Genomic DNA, 25,193 nt, shown 5'->3' with positions numbered 1-25,193 from the left:
CGAATTTGTGAAAACTATGATTTCATGTGCATGCGTATTACATGTTCAGTCTTTAAGCGCTTGGTGTTTCTTTAAAAAGTTAAATCGCCATCTACTGGCCTGGCAGCATATGACAGCATTTTTAATAATTCTCTCGGATCCTTGTGAACAGGATTGTTTTGACAATATTGTTATCTGTACAGAAAAAAAAGTGAATGAAAAACGTTTCTAAGTTTAATGTTGTTGTGTAAACAGACCCTTAAACTTCAGAATTGTTTGTATACTAATGTGTAACATTGGCCATATACATTCATGTGAAGAACATATATGCAAATCGTTCACGCGGTCAGTGAGATTTTTTTGAAAATAAATTAATACTTTAATTCAGCAAAGAGGATTAAATTGAAGGAACATGATAGTATTTCAGTTTCAAATAAATGCTGCTCTTTTGAGCTTTCAAACTATCCTGAAAATAATTATATCGTTTTCTCAGAAAAAAATATTAAGCAGCACAGCCATTTTCAAAATTGATAATAATAAACAAAATATTGGAATGATTTCTGAATGATCATTTGACATTAATAGCTGCTAAAAAAAATCTGCCTTGTACCTAAATAAAATATATTAAATAGAAAACATGTATTTTATATTGTAATTATATTTCACAATATTACTGTTTTACTGTAATTTTTATGAAAAGGAATGCAGACTTGAAATGATTTTTTTCTGAACATACAGACTCCAAACCTTTGGACTCTACTGTATAATTATTAACACATCCATAGTTTATGCTTACTCAAAAATAAATCAAAGTTGAACTATTTGTCCATTAACTAATGATTACTAAACCATTATTCACTATATTGCCAAAGTATCAGAACACCCCTCCAAATCATTGAATTCAGGTGTTCCAATCACTTCCATGGACACAGGTTTATAAAATAAAGCACCTAGGCACTCTGTTTGTTGGAGGGGGTGTTCAGGGGTTGAGATTGGCCCTGGTTTCAGTGAAAGAAACTCTCAGGCCCCGTTCACACTGCATGTCCTAATGATCAATTCAGATTTTTTGCTCAGATCTGATTTTTTGTTTGGCTGTTCACATTACCTTTTAAAATGTGGCCTAAATCTGATTCCAGTGTGAACTGTTTGAGGTTTCAAACTAACCCGCATGTAAAAGAACAATATCAATGACATCAGACGTAGCACAATGTTGCACTAAAGTTCGGGAGGTTATAGAGGAAGTAAGCATTTTCGCTTTTATTTAAACATGTTTGTGTAATGGAAGCCATAACATTAATGAGCAGGTGCTGAAGAGGAGAAGAAAGAAAAGAAAGAGAGCAAAATTGGTTATTTTGGCCTTTTGTCACCTTCCTTTGGTACTGAAGCCACGTTTTTCTGTGTCCCCGTCCTTCCATTTCATGTGCTTTGTTTTAAAAAATGGAGCGGTTACGGTAGGATCCTTCTAGTTTAGCTTGAATCGAAGTATCTCCCCATATACCAATTAGGTCTAACACCTCACTCTCCCTCCATTTACTTGCTCCACCGCTGTTCTCCATATCTAGTCAAGTTATTTAATGTTACTGTCTGTGTCTGTTGTGTGTAGGGCTAACTCGCTGGTGCATAATTGTGACAAATGTCTACATAGATAGATGTAAAATACACATCATATCCGCATGAAATCCGCTTTGGTTGTTCACACTGCGGCTGCATTGGGAAAAAACAGATCTGGGTCTGATTCAGGATCACATATGTATGTGGTCTAAATCTGATTTTAAAAAATCAGATCTGGGCTAGATTTGAGTGTTCACACTACCTCTGAAGAGGTCTGACCTGGTCACTTGACCCCCAAAAAATCAGATTTGGGCCACTTTTGCCTGCAGTGTGAACGGGGCCTTAATGCTTCAGCATACAGTATTGTTCAAAATAATAGCAGTACAATGTGACTAACCAGAATAATCAAGGTTTTTAGTATATTTTTTATTGCTACGTGGCAAACAAGTTACCAGTAGGTTCAGTAGATTGTCAGAAAACAAACAAGACCCAGCATTCATGATATGCACGCTCTTAAAGGTGCACTATGGAGCTTTCCGTCCACTAGAGGGCGCCTATTCAAAACAAATCGTGGTTTGATGACGCATTGTGTGAGAGCAGCATCTTGGGAGATGTGGTCTCCTCATCACAGCCGGTGGAAAATAGGACTCGGGCAGAAATCACGTTCATGCATGCGGTTATTAACGTTACTGTAGTCTAAAGCAGAGCAGGGCCGAGTGTTATGGACCTGAGCACAGCTGCTGTAGCGATTGTTAAACAAATACCCGCCTCGCGAATGCCGGGACTTTTATTATGACGGGACGGGAGACATTCGCCGGGCGCCTGCACAGATCCGCTCTTCCGGTTATGATTTTGAGGTAATGTAGGTCTGTTTATCATATTAGATACATTTAAGTGTGTTTAAAACTATGTTATGACGTTACTCCGTGCGTTAACTTGTTCACACTGCTAAGAGTAAAGCGCTCCTGCCAAATAAAAGCCGAAACCGAGGGTAACGCAGATATGACGCAATTGACAGGCGACTCTCTCACATGCAATGTTAAAACGTCCCGGTCCTTAGTTAAAATAGCAATTTTCTCACAATTTACAAATAGTTGGAAACTTCTGGGATATTGTAGGTACTCAACTGAACAAAATATATAACACCGGCCTAGTGGTTTTTGGATATTTTACTGCAAAAATACTACATAGTGCACCTTTAAGGCTGTGCAATTGGGCAATTAGTTGAAAGGGGTGTGTTTAAAAAAATAGCAGTGTCTACCTTTGACTGTACAAACTCAAAACTATTTTGTACAAACATTTTTTTTTCTGGGATTTAGCAATCCTGTGAATCACTAAACTAATATTTAGTTGTATGAACACAGTTTTTTAAAACTGCTTGACATCTGTGTGGCATGGAGTCAACCAACTTGTGGCACCTCTCAGCTGTTATTCCACTCCATGATTCTTTAACAACATTCCACAATTCATTCACATTTCTTGGTTTTGCTTCAGAAACAGCATTTTTGATATCACCCCACAAGTTCTCAATTGGATTAAGGTCTGGAGATTGGGCTGGCCACTCCATAACATTAATTTTGTTGGTTTGGAACCAAGACTTTGCCCGTTTACTAGTGTGTTTTGGGTCATTGTCTTGTTGAAACAACCGTTTCAAGGGCATGTCCTCTTCAGCATAGGGCAACATGACCTCTTCAAGTATTTTAACATATGCAAACTGATCCATGATCCCTGGTATGCGATAAATAGGCCCAACACCATAGTAGGAGAAACATGCCCATGTCATGATGCTTGCACCTCCATGCTTCACTGTCTTCACTGTGTACTGTGGCTTGAATTCAGAGTTTGGGGGTCGTCTCACAAACTGCTTGTGGCCCTTGGACCCAAAAAGAACAATTTTACTCTCATCAGTCCACAAAATGTTCCTCCATTTCTCTTTAGGTCAGTTGATGTGTTCTTTGGCAAATTGTAACCTCTTCTGCACATGCCTTTTTTTTAACAGAGGGACTTTGCGGGGGATTCTTGAAAATAGATTAGCTTCACACAGACGTCTTCTAACTGTCACAGTACTTACAGGTAACTCCAGACTGTCTTTGATCATCCTGGAGGTGATCATTGGCTGAGCCTTTGCCATTCTGGCTATTCTACGACCCATTTTCCTCAGCTTTCAAATGCATGTTTAACAAGTGTTGGCTTCATCCTTAAATAGGGGCCACCTGATTCACACCTGTTTCTTCACAAAATTGATGACCTCAGTGATTGAATGCCACACTGCTATTTTTTTGAACACACCCCTTTCAACTAATTCAACTAATTGCCCAATTGCACAGCCTTAAGAGCGTGCATATCATGAATGCTGGGTCTCATTTGTTTTCTGACAATCTACTGAACCTACTGGTAACTTGTTTGCCACGTAGCAATAAAAAAATATACTAAAAACCTTGATTATTCTGGTTAGTCACATTGTACTGCTATTATTTTGAACAAGACTGTATGTATGTGGTCTAAATCTGATTTTAAAAAATCAGATCTGGGCTAGATTTGAGTGTTCACACTACCTCTGAAGAGGGCTGACCTGGTCACTTGACCCCAAAAAAATCAGATTTGGGCCACTTTTGCCTGCAGTGAGAATAGGGCCTTAATGCTTCAGCATACCAAGACATTTTGGACAATTTCATGCTCCTAACTTTGTGGGAACAGTTGGGGATCCTTCCTGCTCCAAAATGACTGCGCACCATTGCACAAAGCAAGATCCATAAAGATATGGATGAGAGTTTTGTTTGGATGAAATTAACTGGCCCGCATAGAGTCCTGACCTCAACTCAATAGAACAGCTTTGAGATGAATTAGAGCGGAGACTGAGCCAGGCCTTCTCGTCGAACATCAGTGCCTGACTTCAAGAATTGTAAAAAAAACAAAAAAACAATCCCATAAACACACTCCTACACCTTGTGGAAAGCCTTCCCAGAAGAGTTGAAGCTGTTATAGGGTGAACCAACTCTATATTAAACCCTACAGATTAAGAATGGGATGTCACTAAAGTTCATCTGCATGGCAGGCGTCCCAAAACTTTTGCCAGTATAGCGTGTCATACTTGTCAATAATGGGAGTAACCCATTTTTATGCTTTAAGATAGGTCTTACTAAAGTCTGTTTCAACACTTTTGAGTTACATGTTTGCTATAAAATATATAGTTTGCTCTTTTTTTATGGATGTAGTTAGTAAGTGCTCACACTAGATGGCAGCAACCACTCAAGAGTCACTAGTGGGAAAGAGTATTTCTGATCTCTTTTTTTAGCATTTCAGTGACGCTTTTAGTTTCAGGAAGCCACTGATATAAACAGTTACTATCATTATATTAATATGACTTGATATATAACAGATTAAGTTGGTACAATATAAAGAATCTTTTTTTATTTCATAAAATAATGCATTTGTAATCTCAGTAGTTTGTTTTGTCTAGTGCAAGGCAAAGTTGAAATGGTTTCCAAGAACAAAGCTTTACCTCTCATCATATTTACAGTATATTTACACGTCATCGTTAATATCTGTATATCTCTAATAAAGTCCTCTCACAGTGTCCATGATGTGAGAGTTCAGTGTCATCAGGGGCAAACCCTGGACTAAAACTCCTTATTGCAAACACAAAGGCTTCTTTACAGAGTCAAAAACTCCAGCCAAAATAGGTTGTGGTCAGCGGGTAACAGTTTTTGCACCAAAAAAAGGAAAGAAAAAAGCATTATGCAGGGCTGTGGTTTATGCTTCTGTTGCAGGGGGACTGAGAGGGGCCAGCTGTGTCTCTGTGTCCTCTTTACTGTTGTCTGAACAGTCCGAGCTGATGTAACAGCCTGAGTCTCTGGGACAATCATTCAGTTCGACTTTGACTTGTTCAGAGGGAGATTCGGGCTCTTCATTTGTCTCTCCCAGGCTCTGATTAATATCTGCATCAGAAAAAAAAACAAGGCTTTCACAAGTTCTGGCCTTGTAGACAGACAGATGTAACATCCGATAATGTCATTAACATTCATGCATTACTTGGAATTATGTTGTTGACACGTAACACATGAAATGTTTTTAGTGTATTGCAGCATTTGATGCTGTTCGTGAGGTGTGGCTAAATAAGACGGATACCCACAAACTCACTGCTCAACGCACTTCCTGTCGGGTCTTTCATCACATGCAGGCAACTGGCCTCAATGACATTCAGTTTTTTCCACTAGCAGGTTTTTTTTTTTTTTTTTTACACTAATTAAAAAACACTGAAACCCCATTTCAAGTCATTGTGGACCATTTTAAAGATATATATATAAAAAAAATACAAATCAATTTAGTATTTTTTTTTATTAAAATGTTTTGTAAATTGTTTATTTACAAATTAATTAGATTTTTTTTAATTTAACTTTCAAGTATTTTATATTATGTGTTTCAATATATTAAAGTTAACACTTTTAGTTAAATATATTAAATATATATTTCATATAATTAATTTAATATTATATTATTTTGTTTTGTGTGTGTGTGTGTGTGTGTGTGTGTGTGTGTGTGTGTGTGTGTGTGTGTGTGTGTGTGTGTGTGTGTGTGGGGGCATGTTTTTGTGACATATGAGGACACAAATGTGTATAATGACATGGGTATGACACAGGTATTACAAGGAGAGGGTGAAATATGAGGACATTGGCCATGTCCCCACTTTTCAAAATGCTTATAAATCATACAGGATGAGTTTTTTTAGAAAGTAAAAATGCAGAATGTTTCATGTGATGGGTAGGTTTAGGGGCAGGGGCAGTGTAAGGGGATAGAAAATACGTTTTGTACAGTATAAAAAACATTATGTATGGAATGTCCCCACACTCTCAGAAAAAATGGTACAGTGCTGTCACTAGGGCGGTACCCTAAGGTACAAAAGTAAAAAGGTACATCTTTGTACCTACTCACCCCTAAATGGTACATATTAGTACCTTAAAAGGTACATATCAGTACTTTAAGAGTGCAAATTAGTACCTTTAAGGTACATAGTAGTACCCTAAAGGTACATATTAGTACCTTTTCGGTTTTGTACCTTAGGGTACCGCCCCAGTGACAGCAATGTACCTTTTTTTCTGACAGTTTTGTCACAAAAACAAACGTGTGTGTGTGTGTGTGTGTGTGTGTGTGTGTGTGTGTGTTTATTTATATTTATATATAAAATAAAAATTGAACACAAAAAAGATAATATATTAAAAAACATAATATTAAATATATATTTTAAAATTAAATACTATATTTAATTTTAAAATATATATTTAATATTATGTTTTTTAATATATTATGTTTTTGTGTTCAATTTGTATCTCACTGTGGTTATCACAGAGTGAGAAGAAACTAGATTTGTATCTAGGGGAAAACATGTGAAAACTTGCGTTTTCAGCCTGTCGCTTCATCATTGTGGCTTAGATGAGGTTTGTTTTTGAGCTTCTGAAACGATCAGAGCGGTGAGGAGCTCATTCTACACCAGCACTTTAACTGTGAAAGCTTTTATATAAAAGTGAAAATTCAATAACAGGTCTTATCTCAACAAAGATAGCATCATTTATGTGCATTTCCTTGACATTTTTTTTTTATTATTATTGGAAATACAAAAAAGTCCGGGTCTCAGGGAGTTCAGTCAGGTGTTTGAATGGGCTCTTTGGGGTCGGGATTTCAAATGAATGTAGAAAAAAGGAAATCCAAATTAGGATTTTCTAAGAAAATCTCAAAATGAGTAAAAAGCCTTTTCATAACAGAAAATTGAAAAGCAGCACACGCGTAGCGAGCCAATAAAATCGTTTTGAAGATGCGAGTGCCTTGGATTTCCTTTTTTCTACATATTTTTTTATATATTAATTTTGATGACTTGAGGTTCAACCACTTACATTCAGAGTCCAGCAGGTTTTCTGCCGCTGCTAGCAGCCGCAGTCTGTGTTCAGGGTCGGTCACGTTCAGCTCTACGAGGTGCTGCTCCTTCAAATCCCGAAGATCTTCCACCGTCTGATACCCGTTCAACAGCAGAGATGAAATGTGCTCCTGCAATTAACAATTTGGTCTGTTAAAGTACCACCAACTTCACAGATAATGCATGACATCCTGTTTATGAGATCTTTGAAAGTGAATCTAACAGCTGGATGTTTTTGGCTGTTCTGAAAGGTGCAGTTTGATCATCAGCTATAGTATGAAATGTAATAGTTTAAGCACCTCCAGACTGAGCCTTTCCAGAAACTCCTGAAGGGTTTTGGGTCGAGGTCTTCTGCTCCTCCGGTGAGAGCGAATCCTCGGTTCAGGCACGCTTTCCTCGACCAGAATGTCAACGTAGATGAACTTGAAGTTTCCCACTTTACCGTTCAGCATCCCAGTCCAGATTCCCATCGCGGGTTTACTGATGATCTCAATAACATCTCCAGCCTTACAAACAAACAGAATGCAAACTATCAATCTTCTGAGCTTGTTTCTGGTCATCTCAGAGTGTTTTTATCTTGGGTTTGAGAGACTCTGTGTCATACGGACTGGGAACGAAGTCAGAAATAATTCTAACATGCTGATTTTTACAAATGTGGAAACCATCATATACGTTTTTTTCAGGATTCTTTGATGAACAGAATGTTTAAAAGAACAGCATTTGAGTTGAGTTAAACATCTCAGGTTGGTTTTTACCTTGAGTTTGAGAGGCTGTGTCATATGGATTGGGAACTAAGTCAGACATTATTAGAATATGCTGATTTGGAGCTCAAGAAACATTATTATAAATGTGGAATCCACGTTGTACGTGTTTTTCAGGATTCTTTGATGAACAGAATGTTTAAAAGAACAGCCTTTGAGTTGAGTTAAACATCTCAGGTTGGTTTTTACCTTGAGTTTGAGAGACTCTGTGTCATACGGACTGGGAACGAAGTCGGTGTGGACCTTGGCTCTCCCGCAAAACTGTCCTGTATAGGGCACGTCTTCTTCTAAACGCAGGCTGTCCCTGTTACTATAACCTTCAGAACTGCTGGTCACGCCACCTAGAGCATCAGGAAATGCAAAAACAACCAGTGAAACACAAACCACATGGCTGAAATAGCACATCTGCACCAAAATGTCAGATCGGCAGCTCTGTTTTACTTTTTAAAATGCACAAGGTCCAATAATAAGTGGTACTAGTTAGAAGATCAGCTTACTAGATGAACTCTGGCCGCTGTGCAAACTGAACAAACTCTCCACGGAGTTGCTGGAGTGGTGGCTGCCTTTTGCCAGAATGCCGTCCACGACTTCAGCCGCCGCAGGTTCATTCTCCTCGCCCTGTGAAAAATATTGTGAGCAGAGAAAGTCTCAGATGAGAGTCCCAACCAAAAGCTGAGTCTTCAGGCCAAATCAGGTCGTGCAAGGCCACTCGAGGGAGCAAAGTCTTTAATCCGCGAGAGCTGCAATGCCATTTTTACCTGCTGTGTGTAATCCACCCACACATCCTTAGAAGCTCTTTATAGTACAGCGGCAAATAAAGGTGCACTGCTTCACGAACCAGCTTTAAATAGAAATAATCAGAAAACTACAGAGACGTTGTGCATTCTGGTTTTTACTGCTTTAATACCTCACACTGTTTACTCGAGAAAAATGGGGTAGGAGAAACGTTCAAGTTCAAAGAACTCTTTTTTTTTTAGCTGCCATTTTCCAGGACTTTCCAAGGACATTTTCAATTTTACTATGGCGAGAATAAAAGACAGAGATCACATCCTAAAGTAATATATTGCTGTCTAAGTCTTAAAAAGGCATACAGCTTATTGCCATGACTTAACTATAAAATTAAAAAGTTACTATAAACGTTTTTAATGAGCTCTTAATCATATTTTATGACTATGGAAGCTTGTTTACACCACAGTATAAAAAAGGTAATTGGGACTTTTTATCTTGCTATTCAGACTCTTTTTCTCGCAATTGCAAGTTATAAAGTCAGAATTGTGAGATACAAGTCAGTCTTTTTCCCTAGAATTGGACTTTATGACTACAATTCTGAGAAAATAAGTAAGAGTTACAAGATAGAAACACAATTGCGAGTTTATATCATGCAATTCTGACTTAATACAAAAAAAATTAGAATTGTGAGATAAAAAGTTATTTTTTAGTCAGTGGCAGAAACAAGCTTCAATAGTTTTTTTAATTTTCAAAAAAATTTCATTTGACATTTTCTTCAATCTTCAATGTGTTTTTTTTCAGGATTGGAAAATCCATTTTTCTAGGTTGTCAAGGTTTTCCAGGACGAGTGGAAACCGTGTTTACTCTGTCATTTTTTGATGTTTAAAAAAATTGGTTTAAACCCAAATTGACCACACAAAAGACCAACAAGCTAGTTTCATCCTTTTCCCGTGTCATTTTGATCCAAAATTCATTTTTACATTTAAAAAAATAAATAAAATAGTGTTCATGAAAGACCTAAGACATTTTTTTTACACTTGGAACACACAAAAAAATGTACTGATTCAAAGTGTTTATGTGGTTGAAATGAAAAAAAGTAACAAATCCTTCACTCGCGGGTCAATTTGACCTCTAGGAAATGAATGGAATGTGAGGATTTTTTTCTTTAATTTGTCAAAGAAATATAAAAAAAAATCTGTATATAAAAAATATACAATGGAATATACAACCTACGATGGAACGTCAAGTTCTCAAAAATAACTTGAATCAAATGCTATGGAAAAAGATGTTTTGCTAAAAAAAGTGTCCTTTGCTGAACCTAAAGAACCTTCATTCTGAGTGTAGCAACACGGCTGATGAGTTTTGATGCTGTTTTAAAGGTGCTGAGCTGTCAAGCAAGCGCTTACCATTTCCTCTGACAGGGCTTTAGTGTATTTCCGGCCCATCTTTTTACGCATGGTCAGTGAGATGTTCTTCATTTTCTTCCCGAGGCCTCCTGATTTATTGGGATCCACCTCAGGGGCTTCCACGGGCTACACAGACATGCATGGAGTTCAGTACAAGTTCAGTTTTTTATACTGTTTGTGCATTATTGAAAAGAGAAACACTCACCAAACTTTCTCCCTTATCTTCTGCCTTGACCTGCGTCGGGTGCTGTCTGTCAAAAATCCCAAAACTGGTGGATCGCTGAAACAAAATGATTATAAAATATGTTAATGGTGGTCTGCAGCTGTCTTGATTGCATCTTGGGTTGATCACCACAGTTTTGTGATCACAAAAGAGATCACTAATGGCCAACAAAATGACAATTTCTCATGGCTTTTGTTTGCAAATATAAAAGGTCAAAAACAGAATAATAAACGGTTAAGCGAGCGAACTGTTAGTACTTGCGTAATGTATCATTTCACCACAACAGATGGACAAGCTGTTTGTTTTTGGAATAAAAAAAGTGTTTTTACCTTAGGTTTGGATCTTGATTTGTCAGAGGCATTGGATGGTTTCCTTTGAAGCATTCTGCCAATTGTGTTAAATGTTTTTCTATTAAGTTCTCTTGACAAAAAAACAGCTCAACTCTTACTTGAAGATACCAGCGCTGGCCTGAAGCAACTCACACACGCAGATGAGTCTAAACACACTTCCTCAACCGCACACAGGATATGAGCGTCTACTCTGACATCTCTAATCAGGGACTTTAATGCGTCTTTTCAAGAGAAAATAATGCGGGCTTATCAGCATCAACAGCGTTTCAGAGCACAACACGGAGTTATTCTGATGTAATGTTTATGTGATCTGCGTAAATAAGAAATCACTGTGACTGAGAGTTTAAGTTATTATCAATTCATGAATTAATATGTACACTACCATTCCAAAAATTGTTTTGTGTTTTTGAAAGAAGTCTCTTATGCTTAAACTGTTTTTTTTTTTTTCATAAAATACAGTAAAAACTGTTATATTGTGAAATATTATTACAAAACACAATGTTAAAACATTTGTGCTGCTTAATATTTTTGTGGAAACTGTGATACATTTTTTTAAGGATTTTTTTAAAGTGCTTTTATTTGAAATTGAAATAGTTTGTAACATTTTAAATGTCTTTAATGTCCCTTTTGAGCAATGTAATACATCCTTGATAAATTAAATTATTACTTTCTAAAAAAAGTACCCTAAAAATTCATGTTTAATTCAATGTGTTACTTTAGTCATTTGTGAACCGATTCAGGCATAACATTATGACCACTCACAGGTGGCACTGATTATCTCTTCATCACGGCACCTGTTAGTGGGTGGGATATATTAGACAGCAAGCGAACATTTTGTCCTTAAAGCTGATGTGTTAGGAGTAGGAAAAATTGGCAAACATATGGATTTGACTGAGTTTTATCAGGGCCAAACTGCGATGGCTAGACTGGGTCAGGGCATCTGGTCCAAAAGTGGTCCAAGGAAGGAACAGTGATGAACTGGTGACAGGGTCATGGGCGGCCAAGGCTCATTGATGCACATTGGGAGTTAAGGCTGGCCGGTGTGGTTCGATCAAACGAACGAGCCATTGTAGCTCAAATTGCTCAAGAATTTAATGCTGGTTCTGATAAAAAGGTGTCAGAATGTACAGTGCATTGCAGTTTGTTGTGTATGGGGCTTCATAGCCGCAGACCAGTCAGGGTGCCCATGGTGACCCGTGTCCACCACCAAAAGCGCTAAGCAACAGTGAGCATCAGAACTGGAACACAGAGGAAGATTGGAAGTATGGAAGAATGTGGCCTGGTCTGAAGAATCACATATTCTTTTACATCATGTGGATGTGCGTCTCTTGGGGAATACATGGCACCAGGATGCACTATGGAAAGAAGGCAAGCTGGCGGAGGCAGTGTGATGCTTTGGGCAATGTTCTGCTAGGAAAACTTGGATCCTGCCATCCATGTGGATGTTACTTTGACACGTACCATTTACCTATGATTGTTGCAGAACATGTACACCCTTTCATGGAAATGGTATTCCCTGGTGGCTGTGGCCTCTTTCAGCAGGATAATGTGCCCTGCCACAAAGCAAAAATGGTTCAAGAATAGTTTAAGGAGCACAACATCGAGTTTGAGCTGTTGACTTGGCCTATAACTTCCCCAGATCTCAATCCCATCGAGCATCTGTGGGATGAGCTGAACAAACAAGTCTGATCTATGGAGGCCCCACCTCGCAACTTACAGGAATTAAAGGATCTGCTGCTTACATATTAGTGCAAGATACCGCAGCACACCTTCAGGGGGTCTATTGGAGTCCATGCCTTGACAGGTCAGGGCTGTATTGGCTGTATGTAAAATCATTATGCCTGATCGTAGGGCCGGGACTTTAACGTGTTAATTAAGATTAATTACGCAAAAAATAAATAACATAATTTTAATCACACTTATTTTTGCACCGTGGAATGTTTTTCAATGAATGAGTTTCGACGGGCCGATTATACTGGAACACCAACTAGCGCTCACGAGTCACAACAGCAACAAACCATAGTGAACATGAACGAAGAAGCTGATGAGACCGCTTTGCTTGGCCCCGTCGATGGGAAATTTTGTTTTAAAAAACGAAAGGATGGAAGCGTCGACAGGAGCATGGTTGTGTGCAAGCTATACAACAACGAATTTGTGTATCACCGCAGCACATCGAGCCTCAGATATCCCAAAAACGCTATTGCTACACTTAATGGGAAACATTGCGCTGGACTGAAATAAATAAACAATATTTTGTTGATTAAGCTTATGTATTCAGTCATTATTCAATGGTATACTAAAAATCCATGTGAAAAATTACTTCTCATTGTTCTCAGGTCAAATATTCATATGCAATTAAAATGCGATTAATTTCGAATAATTAATTACAAAGCCTTTAGATTTGAAAAATTGAAAAAATTTTAAATTAGATTTTTTTTTTTTTATCGAGTCCCGTCCCTAATATATATATATATATATATATATATATATATACCGATATAAAAAATTGGTGTATAAAACCTATTATATAAAGGCAATTTTATATATATTTTACGTTTATAGAATTCCTCAGAACAAACAAAATATTGTTCTTTTAAACTGTATGGTATCACCAGACCAAGCTCAATTTAAGATTGAACATTGGTCTGGGGAGTCTGCTCTGTATTTTCTTCTGCACAAGAGGCGTGATAAACGAGCATAATTCAAATGACTCTGTACACAATTGGATAGTCCTTGAACCAATCAGACCACAAGAGGCGTGATCAACGGGCAACGATCCGATCTGCCATCGTGTTAAACCCGACAAGGTGGATAAGCCAGTCTGTGATTGGTTCCCGCAAAAATGTTACAGAAGCAGTAGAAATTATTGTACAGGTTTCCAGACTGAGCTGCAGGGCGAAATCAAATTGCCGGCAGATCAGGCTGGGTTTACACAGTCTAGTATGCACCACAGATTGCATTGGGAATCAAAGAACGTATTAATAAAAAGAAAAACATTTTGCCTAATTAAATTGGTATTTAGTTAAACACAATTAGCTTCCTGTTTTACATTTTTTGTAGCTTCTTCAACTCTCCCTGAAACACCAGAATTTTGTGTTCTGAATGCTAGGACTCCTAGGCCTACTTGTGTGTCTTTTCAACAGGAAGTGCAGTTCTGATCAGTATCTCACCAGGGCGTCTGGCATGTCCAGGTCCATGACAGAGTGGGTGATCCATCTAGTTTGCTGGTCTCGTTTGTAGGGGTCCAATCGGTGAAAGAGCTCCTCGTATTTATCCCAGTCTGTGTCTCTGGGGAGGGTGAAGTTGAAGTTGTACATGACCTGTTCAGCCGTTGACCTGTGGCAGGTGTGTGTGGACGTCTCCCACGCTGGAGAATAAGCCACGGGATTCCAGTACTCCTGGAAGAGCCCTGGACTGCAGGAACCCTCTGTTTCTGTTGTATGCACATCCTTCTCCTGCAGGGGCTGTTGGGATTGTGGTGGTTGTCTTGTAGGCTTCTTCTCAGCTTTTTTGGTCAGATTGATGCAGGTTATGATAGGACTGTGATCTTTGCCATTGGATTCTGTCAAATGACCTAAAAGAAGTAACATAGATAATGCAGCTTTTGTATTATTATTTAGTTTAAAACATTTTTTTGAGGTTTCTCACCGCCAGGCTCTGTGTTGTTCCTCGACTCCTCCGTGATGCTTTGACCCCCCTTTTTTACTCCTACCAGTTTCTGTATTTTCTTCAGCGTGCCTTGCGTCTCGTCCTCGCTCTCTGACCTCCTGGTCTGAAATAATTACAGCACGAGAGGGAGATCAGAGATGCTCCGTACAGTTGACCTCTCTCAATCTGCCTCATGATGATCAACACACATGAGATTCCACGAACTGCTGGGGCTTCTGGGTAATACTAACGCTCTGCCCTCAGGCTCTGACCTTATTAGAGGCCTTTCACAGATGTGCATTCTTTTAACACATTTCATTTCAGTTCCTCATAATCTGACCTCTATTTCTATGGGTGGGAAAAATGATTTCTTATAAGCTAACAAAATATATTCTAAGAATAATATAATAATGTTCCCATTACATTATGAAAATATTATTTCTGAATGTTCCTCAGACCTTCAAAACGTCTTTTTTTTACTTTCAATTTGATTATCTTTACATCTCAGAGAACATAAGCAGGCACAAGCAAGCTCTGTGCCCACAGATTTCTAAATTTATTTTACATTGTTTGATGGTTTATGCATACTTTTGCATATTTTTACTTAAAATTATAATGGAAAAGATAGAAAAAATACATTTAGTTCACAATAAAGTGCAAAAACTATTAAAAAGTTCAAGTTGTATAGCTGTTGTCAGAGAAGAAACTCACCAAGTCTTGCTGTCTGCCTTCAGAGTTTTCTCTATTGGGATTCCAGGCTTCAAAATTCACGCCCTGTGAAAAAAAACACCAACGCTACATTAATACGTGATATTGTCTTGGAACATTGGAAGACATTGGAAGAATGATAAAAGTGCAATATTACACAGATGAATGCCTCGCATTAGTGTAATGGAGAATTTAATCAGAGAAATATCCTCTATTATTATCGGGAGGAATATTCTCCGGATGCCACTTTTAAATTAATATTTGATGGTGTTTTATGTTTTTGTCACATGAAAGTGAAACTGTGGAATATTTGTTCTGTGTCGCTGCTGAGATTTACCTGGACAGGAGGATTTTTAACAGTTTTCTCTGAATTCCCCGGCGCATCTTTCTCTTCTCTAGTGAGTTTTGACCGTTGGTGATCTTTGACCGTCTCTAGATTAAAATACAGCACAATTTAGCTGAAGCCCTGGATTTATGACAATTCAGACTTTAGATTTAGATGGAAACTTGGGAAGTCTGGGAAAGAGAGTATGACCCTGATCAGATTTTATCTGACTGTCAGTGAATCAGTCTGAGCCCAAATCAAATCCTCTGTTTCACATGGGCTTTTGGAATTGCTTTGTGTCGTCACGGATCTAATCCACTAAGACTATTTGACACACACGACTTTCTCTCACCCCTAGCCCACCCTACTTCCTCGGCTAACAAACACACACACTGCAACCTCTTTAGACCTGGTACCTGTGTTCGAATGGTTCTTGCCGTGTACAAAGCCATCTTTTTTCCTGGTGGACGGCCAGTGCGCATTAGACTCTATATGATCTGTCGGAGATAATAACGGGTTATTTTAAGAGCAAAACATGGAAGGCAAATGAAATGGTTTTATCAAAAGAAGCCACTGCCAAGTAGGTCAGCAGGACTGGCATTTGGGTTACAGTGCTCGAAAATATAAGGCAGAAGTGCTTTGCTGGAATTCAGTAGGTCAAATGCAAAAATCAGTTCATTTTTATCAATTTCAATCCTCAATCCTGAAACAAAGCAAAAAATCAGACAAAGATAAAGCTTAAAGCTACAGGTCCAGACAGATGATGCCCTGAATGAAATAACGGACCCTCGGATTATGGATTTGACAGACTTTTAAACTCTATGACCTTTGTTCTATGACCAGCGGTATTATTAGTACTGTAGTTTTAGGCATGTAGTAAAGGGATAGTTCACCAAAAATGAAAATGTGATGTTTATCTGCTTACCCCCAGTGCATCCAACATGTAGGTGTGTCTGTTTCTTCAGTAGAACACAAATTATGATTTTTAAATTCAACCGTTGCTGTCTGCCAGTCATAATGCATGTGAATGGCTAACAACTCTATGAGAGTAAAAAAATTATGCTTATACAACATGCACTTGTGCTGTTCATGACGACACATTGATGTCTTAAGACATGAACCGATCGGTTTCTGTGAGAAACCAAAGAGTATTTATGTTTTTTTTTTGTTTTTTTTTACCTCATATCCAGACGAATCTCATCTAGTATTCCCATCCATTATTACTTCTGTCTGGTAAGGTCAAAACTGGTGCAATCATATATATATATATATATATATATATATATATATATATATATATATCCCTCATAAGTCCATGTACGGATCGGCCGAATGAGGCATCTACATAATATACGACTACATAAATATATGATCGCGCCAGTTTTACCTTACCAGACGGAAGTTATGATGGATGGGAACACTAGATGGGATTCGCCTGGATATGAGGTAAAAAAAACTTTTCCTGACGAATTTAAGACATCACTGGGTGCGTTTACATTCACACACGTAAGCTGATAACTTCAAAAAATCAGCTTATTTAAATATACAAGTTTTCCCCATTTACATGCAAACCAGTGACAATGCAAGTAAACCCTGTTTACATGACTTTATTAATAAACCAGGTAATTTCCTTGTAGTGATGTCAAAAATAATAATGTCCGTATAACTGACTCTCAGTTTTTCAAATGTTACGTCAATTGTGATGTTAAATAAAGCGTGCACCGTGTCAGCGGGAGATTTACGGCTCATATTATCCCTTATGCAGTTATGCAGCTTTTTGACTGAACCTCTTCTAGGCTACTTCTGCTGCATAAGAAAAGAGGACACCTCTTTACAATTTTCTGGGTCTTAAACGAGTCTGCGTTTGTGATATGTCCTTATATGTTTGGATGCGTTTAAATCTGCTCTAAGTTTAAGTTTTTTTACCTCAATAAGCCGACAGAAAGCAGGTTAATGCGTTTACATGCAGCACGAAATCGAGGTAAGAGGAAGAAAACTACCTGTCCCGACTGGTATATGCTTACTGACATTACTCCGATACAAGAAAACGGGTTACTGCATTTACATGACCATGTTCATTGTCGGCTTATTGGGCATAATCGGCTTAAGAACGTGCATGTAAACGCACCCAATGTGTCGTCACGAGCAGCAGGGTTTTTGCGCATGTTTTCTAAGCATGTTTTTTTTTTTTTTACTCTGATAGAGTTGTTACCCATTCACATGCATTATGACTGGCAGACTGCAACTGGAATTAAAAAAAATCTTTATTTGTGTTCCACTGAAGAAACAAAGACACCTACATCTTGGATGCACTGGGGGTAAGCAGATAAACATTTTCATTTTTAGGTGAACTATCCCTTTAGATTACAGGCCTACTGAAGTAATGAAGTTAATCAGCAAGGAATTATGGGTATACATTCAAATTAAAACAAGTAGACAAACCTGTAGCCTCATCTTCAGATGTGGATAGTATTTGGGATCTGTAATGTGAATAAGAAAAAACATAAGATGAATAAATTAAAATATAAAATAGAGTGTTAGATCAGGCATAACATTACGATTTCCTAATATAGTGTTGGTCCCACTTTTGCTGCCAAAACAGCCCTAACCCTTCGAGGCATGGACTCCACTAGACCCCTGAAGATGTGCTGTGGTATCTGGCACCGAGATGTTAGCAGCAGATAAGTCCTGCAAGTTGTGAGGTGGGGCCTCCAAGAATCAGACTTGTTTGTTCAGCTCATCCCACAGATAATCGATTTGATTGAGATCTGGGGAATTTGGAGGCCAAGTCAAGACCTCAAACTCGTTGTTGTGCTCTGCAAACATTCCTGAACCATTTTTGCATTGTGGCAGGGCGCATTATCCTGCTGAATGAGGCCACAGCCTCTAGAGAATACTGTTTCCATGAAAGGGTGTCCATGGTCTGCAACAATGCTTAGGAAGGTACATGTCAAAGTAACATCCACATGGATGGCAGGATTTAAGGTTTCCCAGCAGAACATTGCCCAAAGCATCTGACTGCCTCTGCCGGCTAGCCTTCTTCCCATAGTGCATCATCGTGATGTCAAAGAAAACATGATTCATCAGACAAGGCCACTGTAGAGAAGTTCGTTCATGGGAAGGAAGGAGGCGGGAACCGGCGAACGTTCAACAAACATTTATTCAAAATAAATAAACAAAATGAAAGTAAAACCGTGGGCAGCCCCTCACGGACGACTGCCCACTAACACATAAACAAAACTAAACATAAAGTCCAGGCCTGGTCCTCTCTCGTCTTTCGCTGTCCTTGCTCCTCCTTATATGCTCCCGTCACATGGCCGCGAGACGAGACCGGTGTGCCACGCAGCTGGCACTCGTTAACATTAATCACCGGCCCGCTCTCGCGGTCCCTCGCCCCGCTGCTTGCCACACCACATACCCCCATCACCCCTCGCAGGCCGGGGGGCACTCCCGAGACTGCGCTCTACTCTGACTGAAGTCAAGTCTTTGAGATGAAACAGGTTGAGCGAAACGGTCTGAATCCAGTATGTGATGCTGCGACGGACAAATCTGACAATGGTTTAAACCGGTGGGTTAGAACAGTATCTAAATCCCTCACACTTGTCGCAATTAATATAATCCTAATCCAGCTCTCTCATTCTCTCATAAAAGGCTGCATACAGCACATCATGATCTAATGGCGGACGCACTGACTGTAACAGTTTCAGAGAAGAGATGTTAACATTATAATTTCCATTAGAGTTGTAGTTTTGAGAAATGCATTAATATTCATTGTATCATTGTATTGTTATGTTATACAAAGTTGTTAATTAAACTTCCCATGATTTAAAATGATTTTCATTTTTCAATAAATTATATACAATTTTTTTCAATAAATCGAAAAGGAAACATTTTACAGTTCTTGAAGTATCATTAACAGACCAAAAGATCCAGAACTTACTTTCTCTTTGCCTTTTCCAAAGTCTTTTTTTCCTGAGTCTTCCTTGTGTGAGTCTCTGGAAGCTTCTGGAATGAGAGACCAGAACATATTTAATGTCTGACTTCATTTTGATATTTATATGAGACGGCCATATGACACATGAAATGTGTTTAAGCTCATGCGGCACCTCGTCTGGATAAAAAGTCATGCTGGGATTTTGGTAATTTTCTAATGAGTGCCCTGCTGTACCCCACCCACGTCACTCACAGATTAATCAGCGGTTATACAGGTGGCAGCACTTTTGCTTATTAATATTGTCCTCAATGTCACATTCAACAAAACTGCAGTTCAGAGTCTCATGAAATAGCATGTGAATTCCCTTGCGTTACTAAGCACGTACAGATCCCACCATGGCTATGCAGGGCTCAGATCCACTCCACACACCCATGTTCTTTGCAGGGTTTGGGCTGGGAAGTCTTCTGGGTAATGGGTCTTGACTTTTCAGGCTAATCTGGGCTGGTTCGTAAAGGCTGTCCGTAGAGCCATCCTGGACCAGACAGAAAAAAATTAAAAATAGTAAGAAAGACATTCAATATAAAAAAATAAGCATATATAAATAAAGCAATATTTAAGCATATATTAAAAAAGCAATAATGCATTTTGTGTTTAGCTTCTAACATGAACCACAGTATATAGTAACCTGAGTGGAAATACCTCCAAAATTTCACAAATTATCCCTTTAAAGCAGAGTAACTAAGATTGAGGAGCTGATCTATGACAGGTAAAAGGTGATGAATCATTATTCTGATTTAAAAAATATTTTTTATCAATTTGAGTAAAAGTCTGTTATTGTAGACTAGTTTATGCCTCTCTCTTTTTTACATTCTTTAATTGTTAATGGTTTATTACTTCGATTGATTTATTGAAAAATAGTTTTTTAAATCATATACATACATGTATATGTGTATGGTAGCCTACACACACACACACACACACACACACACACACATACACAATCTGCTTCAGGTTTTCTGTCCTCCTCAGAAGACATCAATAGTCCGTCCAACTGCTGCAATGAGAATGACTGACAGGCTATCCCTTACGAAACAAAAATATATTGCAGTATATTGGAAAATATCATGCAATACATTATAGGCAATATATTCACATATATGGGATTTAATATTTATATTTTCCAAAATATTGCAATATATTGAACTCGGCAACATTTGTATATTTTGCAATATATTTAATGAATATATTATATATTTTATAATACCATCAATATATTATTCCATATATTTACAATATATTAAAATATATTTCAAGTAATTTATATTAGCACATTTTCTATTCAAAAATATGTGATTATTTCCCGTTATAGATTCAATTAGATTTAATATTGTTTCGTTTGGATAAGGCCTACATACTTTTTCTAAAGGAAAAAAATATATAATGCTGTAACTATACAGGGAATTGGGAACCCAGTCAGCTGGTATAGCTGCTATAATATTAAAGGTTAAAATAAACAACTCATTAATTGCATATAAGGAAATAACAACTTTTTTGAATAAGACTAAAATATGAATATGTATGTAATATAATTGATTTTGTGGTCATGGTTTTTCTGAGGTAAATGTAACGTTACGTCACGTGACATTGTTTCAGCTGTTTTATTGATGACGTCTTTCCGCGGTTGAAACACAGGTTGAAAGATTACATGAGACATGGTACTACATTTCAGTAAGTTCGACTGTTTCTTTCAAAATTCCTTCTTATGTTTATTCATGTTTATTTCGTGTGGCTAGTTGGTTGGTAAGATTAAGAGATGATCGGTTCAGGTGGCGCTTGAACTGAGGCATTATCGATTTGCCACGATCATAAGAAACCTGTTTGAATTTCACATTAAATTGACTTCAAAATGTAAAATAATTTGTTTTATATAAAAAATACACCTGCTTTGTCTTGTCTTTCGGCACGATGACGGTGTCTGTTGACGGTATTTTAAAAGTGTATGTAAGATTGTGGCCAAAACTGCTACTGCAATCACTTTTGAATTACTAGAGCGGTGTCTCCCGCTGACTCAAGGTTGCCAGATTGGCTGCAGGATCCAGCAGGAACGTTTGTAGCTACAGCTGTGGTAACTACACTCTTAGAAGAAAAGGTTCTATCGGCACTACGTAGTTGGAACCCCTAAAAGGTTCACTTCCTAAAAGGCTTTTCTTACTTAGTTTTTTTTGTCTTGTTTCTAGTCCAAACATCTAAACATTCTTAAAACAAGAAGTATTTACTAGACAAGCAAGTAATTGTCTTATTTTGGGGAAAAATAACTCAAAATTAAGAGAGTTTTTGCTAAGATAAGACTTTTTTTTCTCTTTGATTTGCAGTGTTCTATATAGAACCCTTTTTAAGTGCCAATGGGGTTCTTTCTTGTCATTATAGAACCCTTTAAGCATAAAAGGGTCTTTGGAGTATACTCAACATATAAACTTTTAATGGTTCCAAATACGTAGCGCCGATAGAACCTTTTCTTCTAAGAGTGAGAGCAGATCTGGCAACCCGGATGCCCAAACACTACTGACTTTGTGATTGGTAGATAGGTTGAGGGTGGAGCTTCAGGTCAAAACACAACATGACAACATCAACATCAGTTGAGGGCTGCAACAACGACTTTTAAATGACAATATCCTGGTCGGACTACTGTTGTCAGTGATATAAGTATTTGAAATTAAAGGCCCCGTTCTTCGCGATTCTATCTTTCAAACTTTAGTTAGTGTGAAATGCTGCTGTTAGAGCATAAATAATACCTGTAGAATTATAAAGCTCAAAGTTCAATGCCAAGCGAGATATTTTATTTAACAGAAGTTCCCTTTCAAAGCCTACAGCGAACGGCCGGTTTGGACTACAGCAGGAAGTGCAGGGATGTAATGACGTCACTAGAACCGTTTGTTGACTAACCCTCCGCCACAAGTACATGCAAAATAGAGGGCGTGGTCTTGTTTCTCTCCCACGCGGAGAAGAGCACGCATTCAGCGCTTGCATTTCCCCGTTATGGTAAGAGGCGGGACCTTTCCAGGCAAAGTGCGCTAAGCTGCTGTCCAATCACAACACGGTAAGCGCTGGCCCAATCAGAACTCGTTACATATTTCTGAAGGAGGGACTTCATAGAACAGAGAAATCATCAGGCCGTTTTTAGGACAGAGGAAACAGCGCTGTACAGATAAGTAAATTGTGTGAAAAATACTGTGTTTTTTTACACTCGAAACATGAACTCATGTTATATTGCACACTGTAAACATAATCAAAGCTTCGAAAACACGCGAAGAATGGGACCTTTAACATGATTTCTAAATGTCTAGTGACATATCAGGGCCATTTTATGACTAATTGAAATACATTTCTTACATATAGTTCTTTTAATAGTGTCAAATGGCCTAACTTATAGGCCTAGGCCTAATAATTATTCAATATAATTTTATATTAATGTAATTATTAATAAATAAATTGGTAAATTAATCATGTTTATTACTTCATAATCCGAAAAAGTACCATTGTAAATTGTAATTTATATATATATATATATATATATATATATATATATATATATATATATATATATATAATTTTTTTTTTTTTTTTTTTTTTATATTATTTTATTTATTTAATTCAAACAGCAGATGTGTGGCTAAAAGTCTTGCTCCATGATTTTTAGATCTGTACTCTGAAAATAAAGCATGGATTGTCCAGAGACTCCTCTCACACATGTTCAGGAGCTGCAGGCTGTTGTTGAAAAGGAAGGATGCATCTGGATTCAGGGGATTCAGTGTTCGCTCAGGACAGTCAGAGGTGCTGTAGGATTCCTGATCCATGAATAGGACATTTTCCTGACATTCTGCTGACCCGTGATCTGCTATAAGGAGCTCTGACTCACGGTAATCCTTACCTCCGCTCAAAGTTTCCATACATGCCCAATCCAATCCAAATCTATCCCACTTTCGCTTGCCTTAAGACAATACCATGAGCGCATCTAAAATTAGCACTTTAGCAACTTTTTCTGGTAAACATTGCTTTGTAGTATAAAAGTTTATTGAAAAATCAACACTTGAATACACCAAGGCATTGCTGTTAAACAAAAGCACTAAGTAAAGCTCAAGTTAAATGAACAGCACTGGAATCAATGATCTAATCTTGTTCTTTTACCGGCAGAGACGCAGATAATCAGTTCAATCTGATATGGCATACACTGTCAGTGTGAAACAATTCAGACGAGATATGTCAACCTCTCATTTCTGTTAATCTTCTGGAATAGCTGATGAATCACTCCTGATAAAGATCGTGTCTATATCCTGTTGTCAGTATAAATTATCAAGCAAGGAAACGTTCTCTTACCAGAGTGAAGCAGAAGAGGTTCATTTTCCAAGTTTTCGTCTGAGTCCTTACCGTTTCACACACTTTTATCGGAGAGGTGCGTATGTGCGTGAGTGTGTGTGTGAGCTCCCGCACACAAAGAGCGATGGGATTGAGTGGCTGTTGTACTGACTGTGGCCTGGCCTCAGATTAATGCAAGTTGAAAATCCCTCCCATAATCCAATAGCGGCAGTAGCCGTCATTCTCTAGGTGCCTCGTCCCTGCCTGTTAATGAGCTGCAAATACCCCCAACCTTCCTTCACAAAAACAAACGTGCCGTCCACGTGCCATCAGCAGCGGACAGGAGAACATGTGGGAGAGGTGGGCATCCCTTTGACATGATGTCGGTTGTGTTTTTAGTTGGATATTAATCAAGTAATGATAAGTGAGAACAAAGTTTAAGAGTGAATTTGGCCTACAAAAAGGTACTGGTAAAACCATGCTATTTTGACATGTACCATAGAGCTAAATTATTACAGTACTCATTATATCATCGTTTAAAGTAACTTTAACTTTAAAGTAGCTGCCAAAAACAAGATATAATCATAAAAGTCAAAACCATAAAACTTGATTCCCTTTGACTCTCAGGCACTATTCAGGGTATTGAACCTATTTGACCCTAAATAAGGTTTGCTGAAATAAAAAAATCCCTTCAGCTAAATGGTATGAGACTTGATGTTGTGGTTGACACTCTCGGATCTACAAAGAAAAATTATTAATCTGAATAATTTTGTAACATAATAATGTATTATTTTTAATTTTTTTAAACAAATGTAATATCACTCACTTTATTAATGTTTTTACTCTACATTTTTACAGTGTCAGGAGAATTTAAAGACAAATGTGGAAATAATACAAAAAAAATTGATACTTTTTTTGTCAAATAAAAAAAAACTAAATCAGCCACAACACAGAACACAAAAGTGGCAACCCTATAGCACATCCACAATGTGGAAAACTTGTGCTCACACACACACACACACACACACACACACACACACACACACTGCTCGACCCCCCCCAAACATCACCCTAGACATCAGTGGGACACTATAAAAAAGGAAAATATAAAAAATAGATTTTTGTTACATAATTTGTCAAAAAATGTAGTTACAATGCAGGAAACACACACACACACACACACACACACACACACACACACACACACACACAAAATGAAGGGGCGATAAAACAACGCATCCCATATGAAGTCAACACCCCCCCCCCCCATCCCACAAAATCACGCATAAGAAAGGGAAAATTGGCATTTGCTCTCTGT

General features: G+C 37.9%; 1 protein-coding gene across 2 annotated transcripts; it reads right to left on the bottom strand.

Moving 5' to 3' along the window:
* Positions 1-4,961: 4,961 nt before the first annotated feature.
* Positions 4,962-24,059, bottom strand: samsn1b (SAM domain, SH3 domain and nuclear localisation signals 1b). 2 transcript variants are annotated; one of them, XM_067433153.1, is made up of 16 exons: positions 23,897-24,059; positions 19,908-20,054; positions 19,529-19,593; positions 18,031-18,068; positions 16,005-16,085; positions 15,601-15,695; positions 15,267-15,329; positions 14,556-14,679; positions 14,078-14,481; positions 10,540-10,614; positions 10,335-10,460; positions 8,697-8,817; positions 8,389-8,540; positions 7,738-7,944; positions 7,419-7,569; positions 4,962-5,468 (listed from the first exon to the last, which is right to left on the bottom strand). In XM_067433153.1, the coding sequence occupies exons 1-16, from the start codon at positions 23,918-23,920 to the stop codon at positions 5,284-5,286; spliced, it is 2,058 nt and encodes a 685-aa protein (XP_067289254.1). In that variant the 5' UTR covers positions 23,921-24,059; the 3' UTR covers positions 4,962-5,283. The 2 variants fall into 2 exon arrangements, with proteins under 2 accessions (XP_067289254.1, XP_067289255.1); XM_067433154.1 differs by lacking the exons at positions 14,078-14,481; positions 14,556-14,679; positions 15,267-15,329; ... (4 more) ...; positions 19,908-20,054; positions 23,897-24,059 and adding an exon at positions 10,887-11,052.
* Between the last annotated feature and the right edge of the window lie 1,134 nt (positions 24,060-25,193).

This window comes from Pseudorasbora parva, chromosome 23 (genome assembly GCF_024679245.1).
Source record: "Pseudorasbora parva isolate DD20220531a chromosome 23, ASM2467924v1, whole genome shotgun sequence".
Classification (NCBI taxonomy): Eukaryota; Metazoa; Chordata; class Actinopteri; order Cypriniformes; family Gobionidae; genus Pseudorasbora; species Pseudorasbora parva.
The sequence above is the reverse complement of the archived record's forward strand: the minus strand, read 5'-3'. Positions and strand labels throughout refer to the sequence as shown.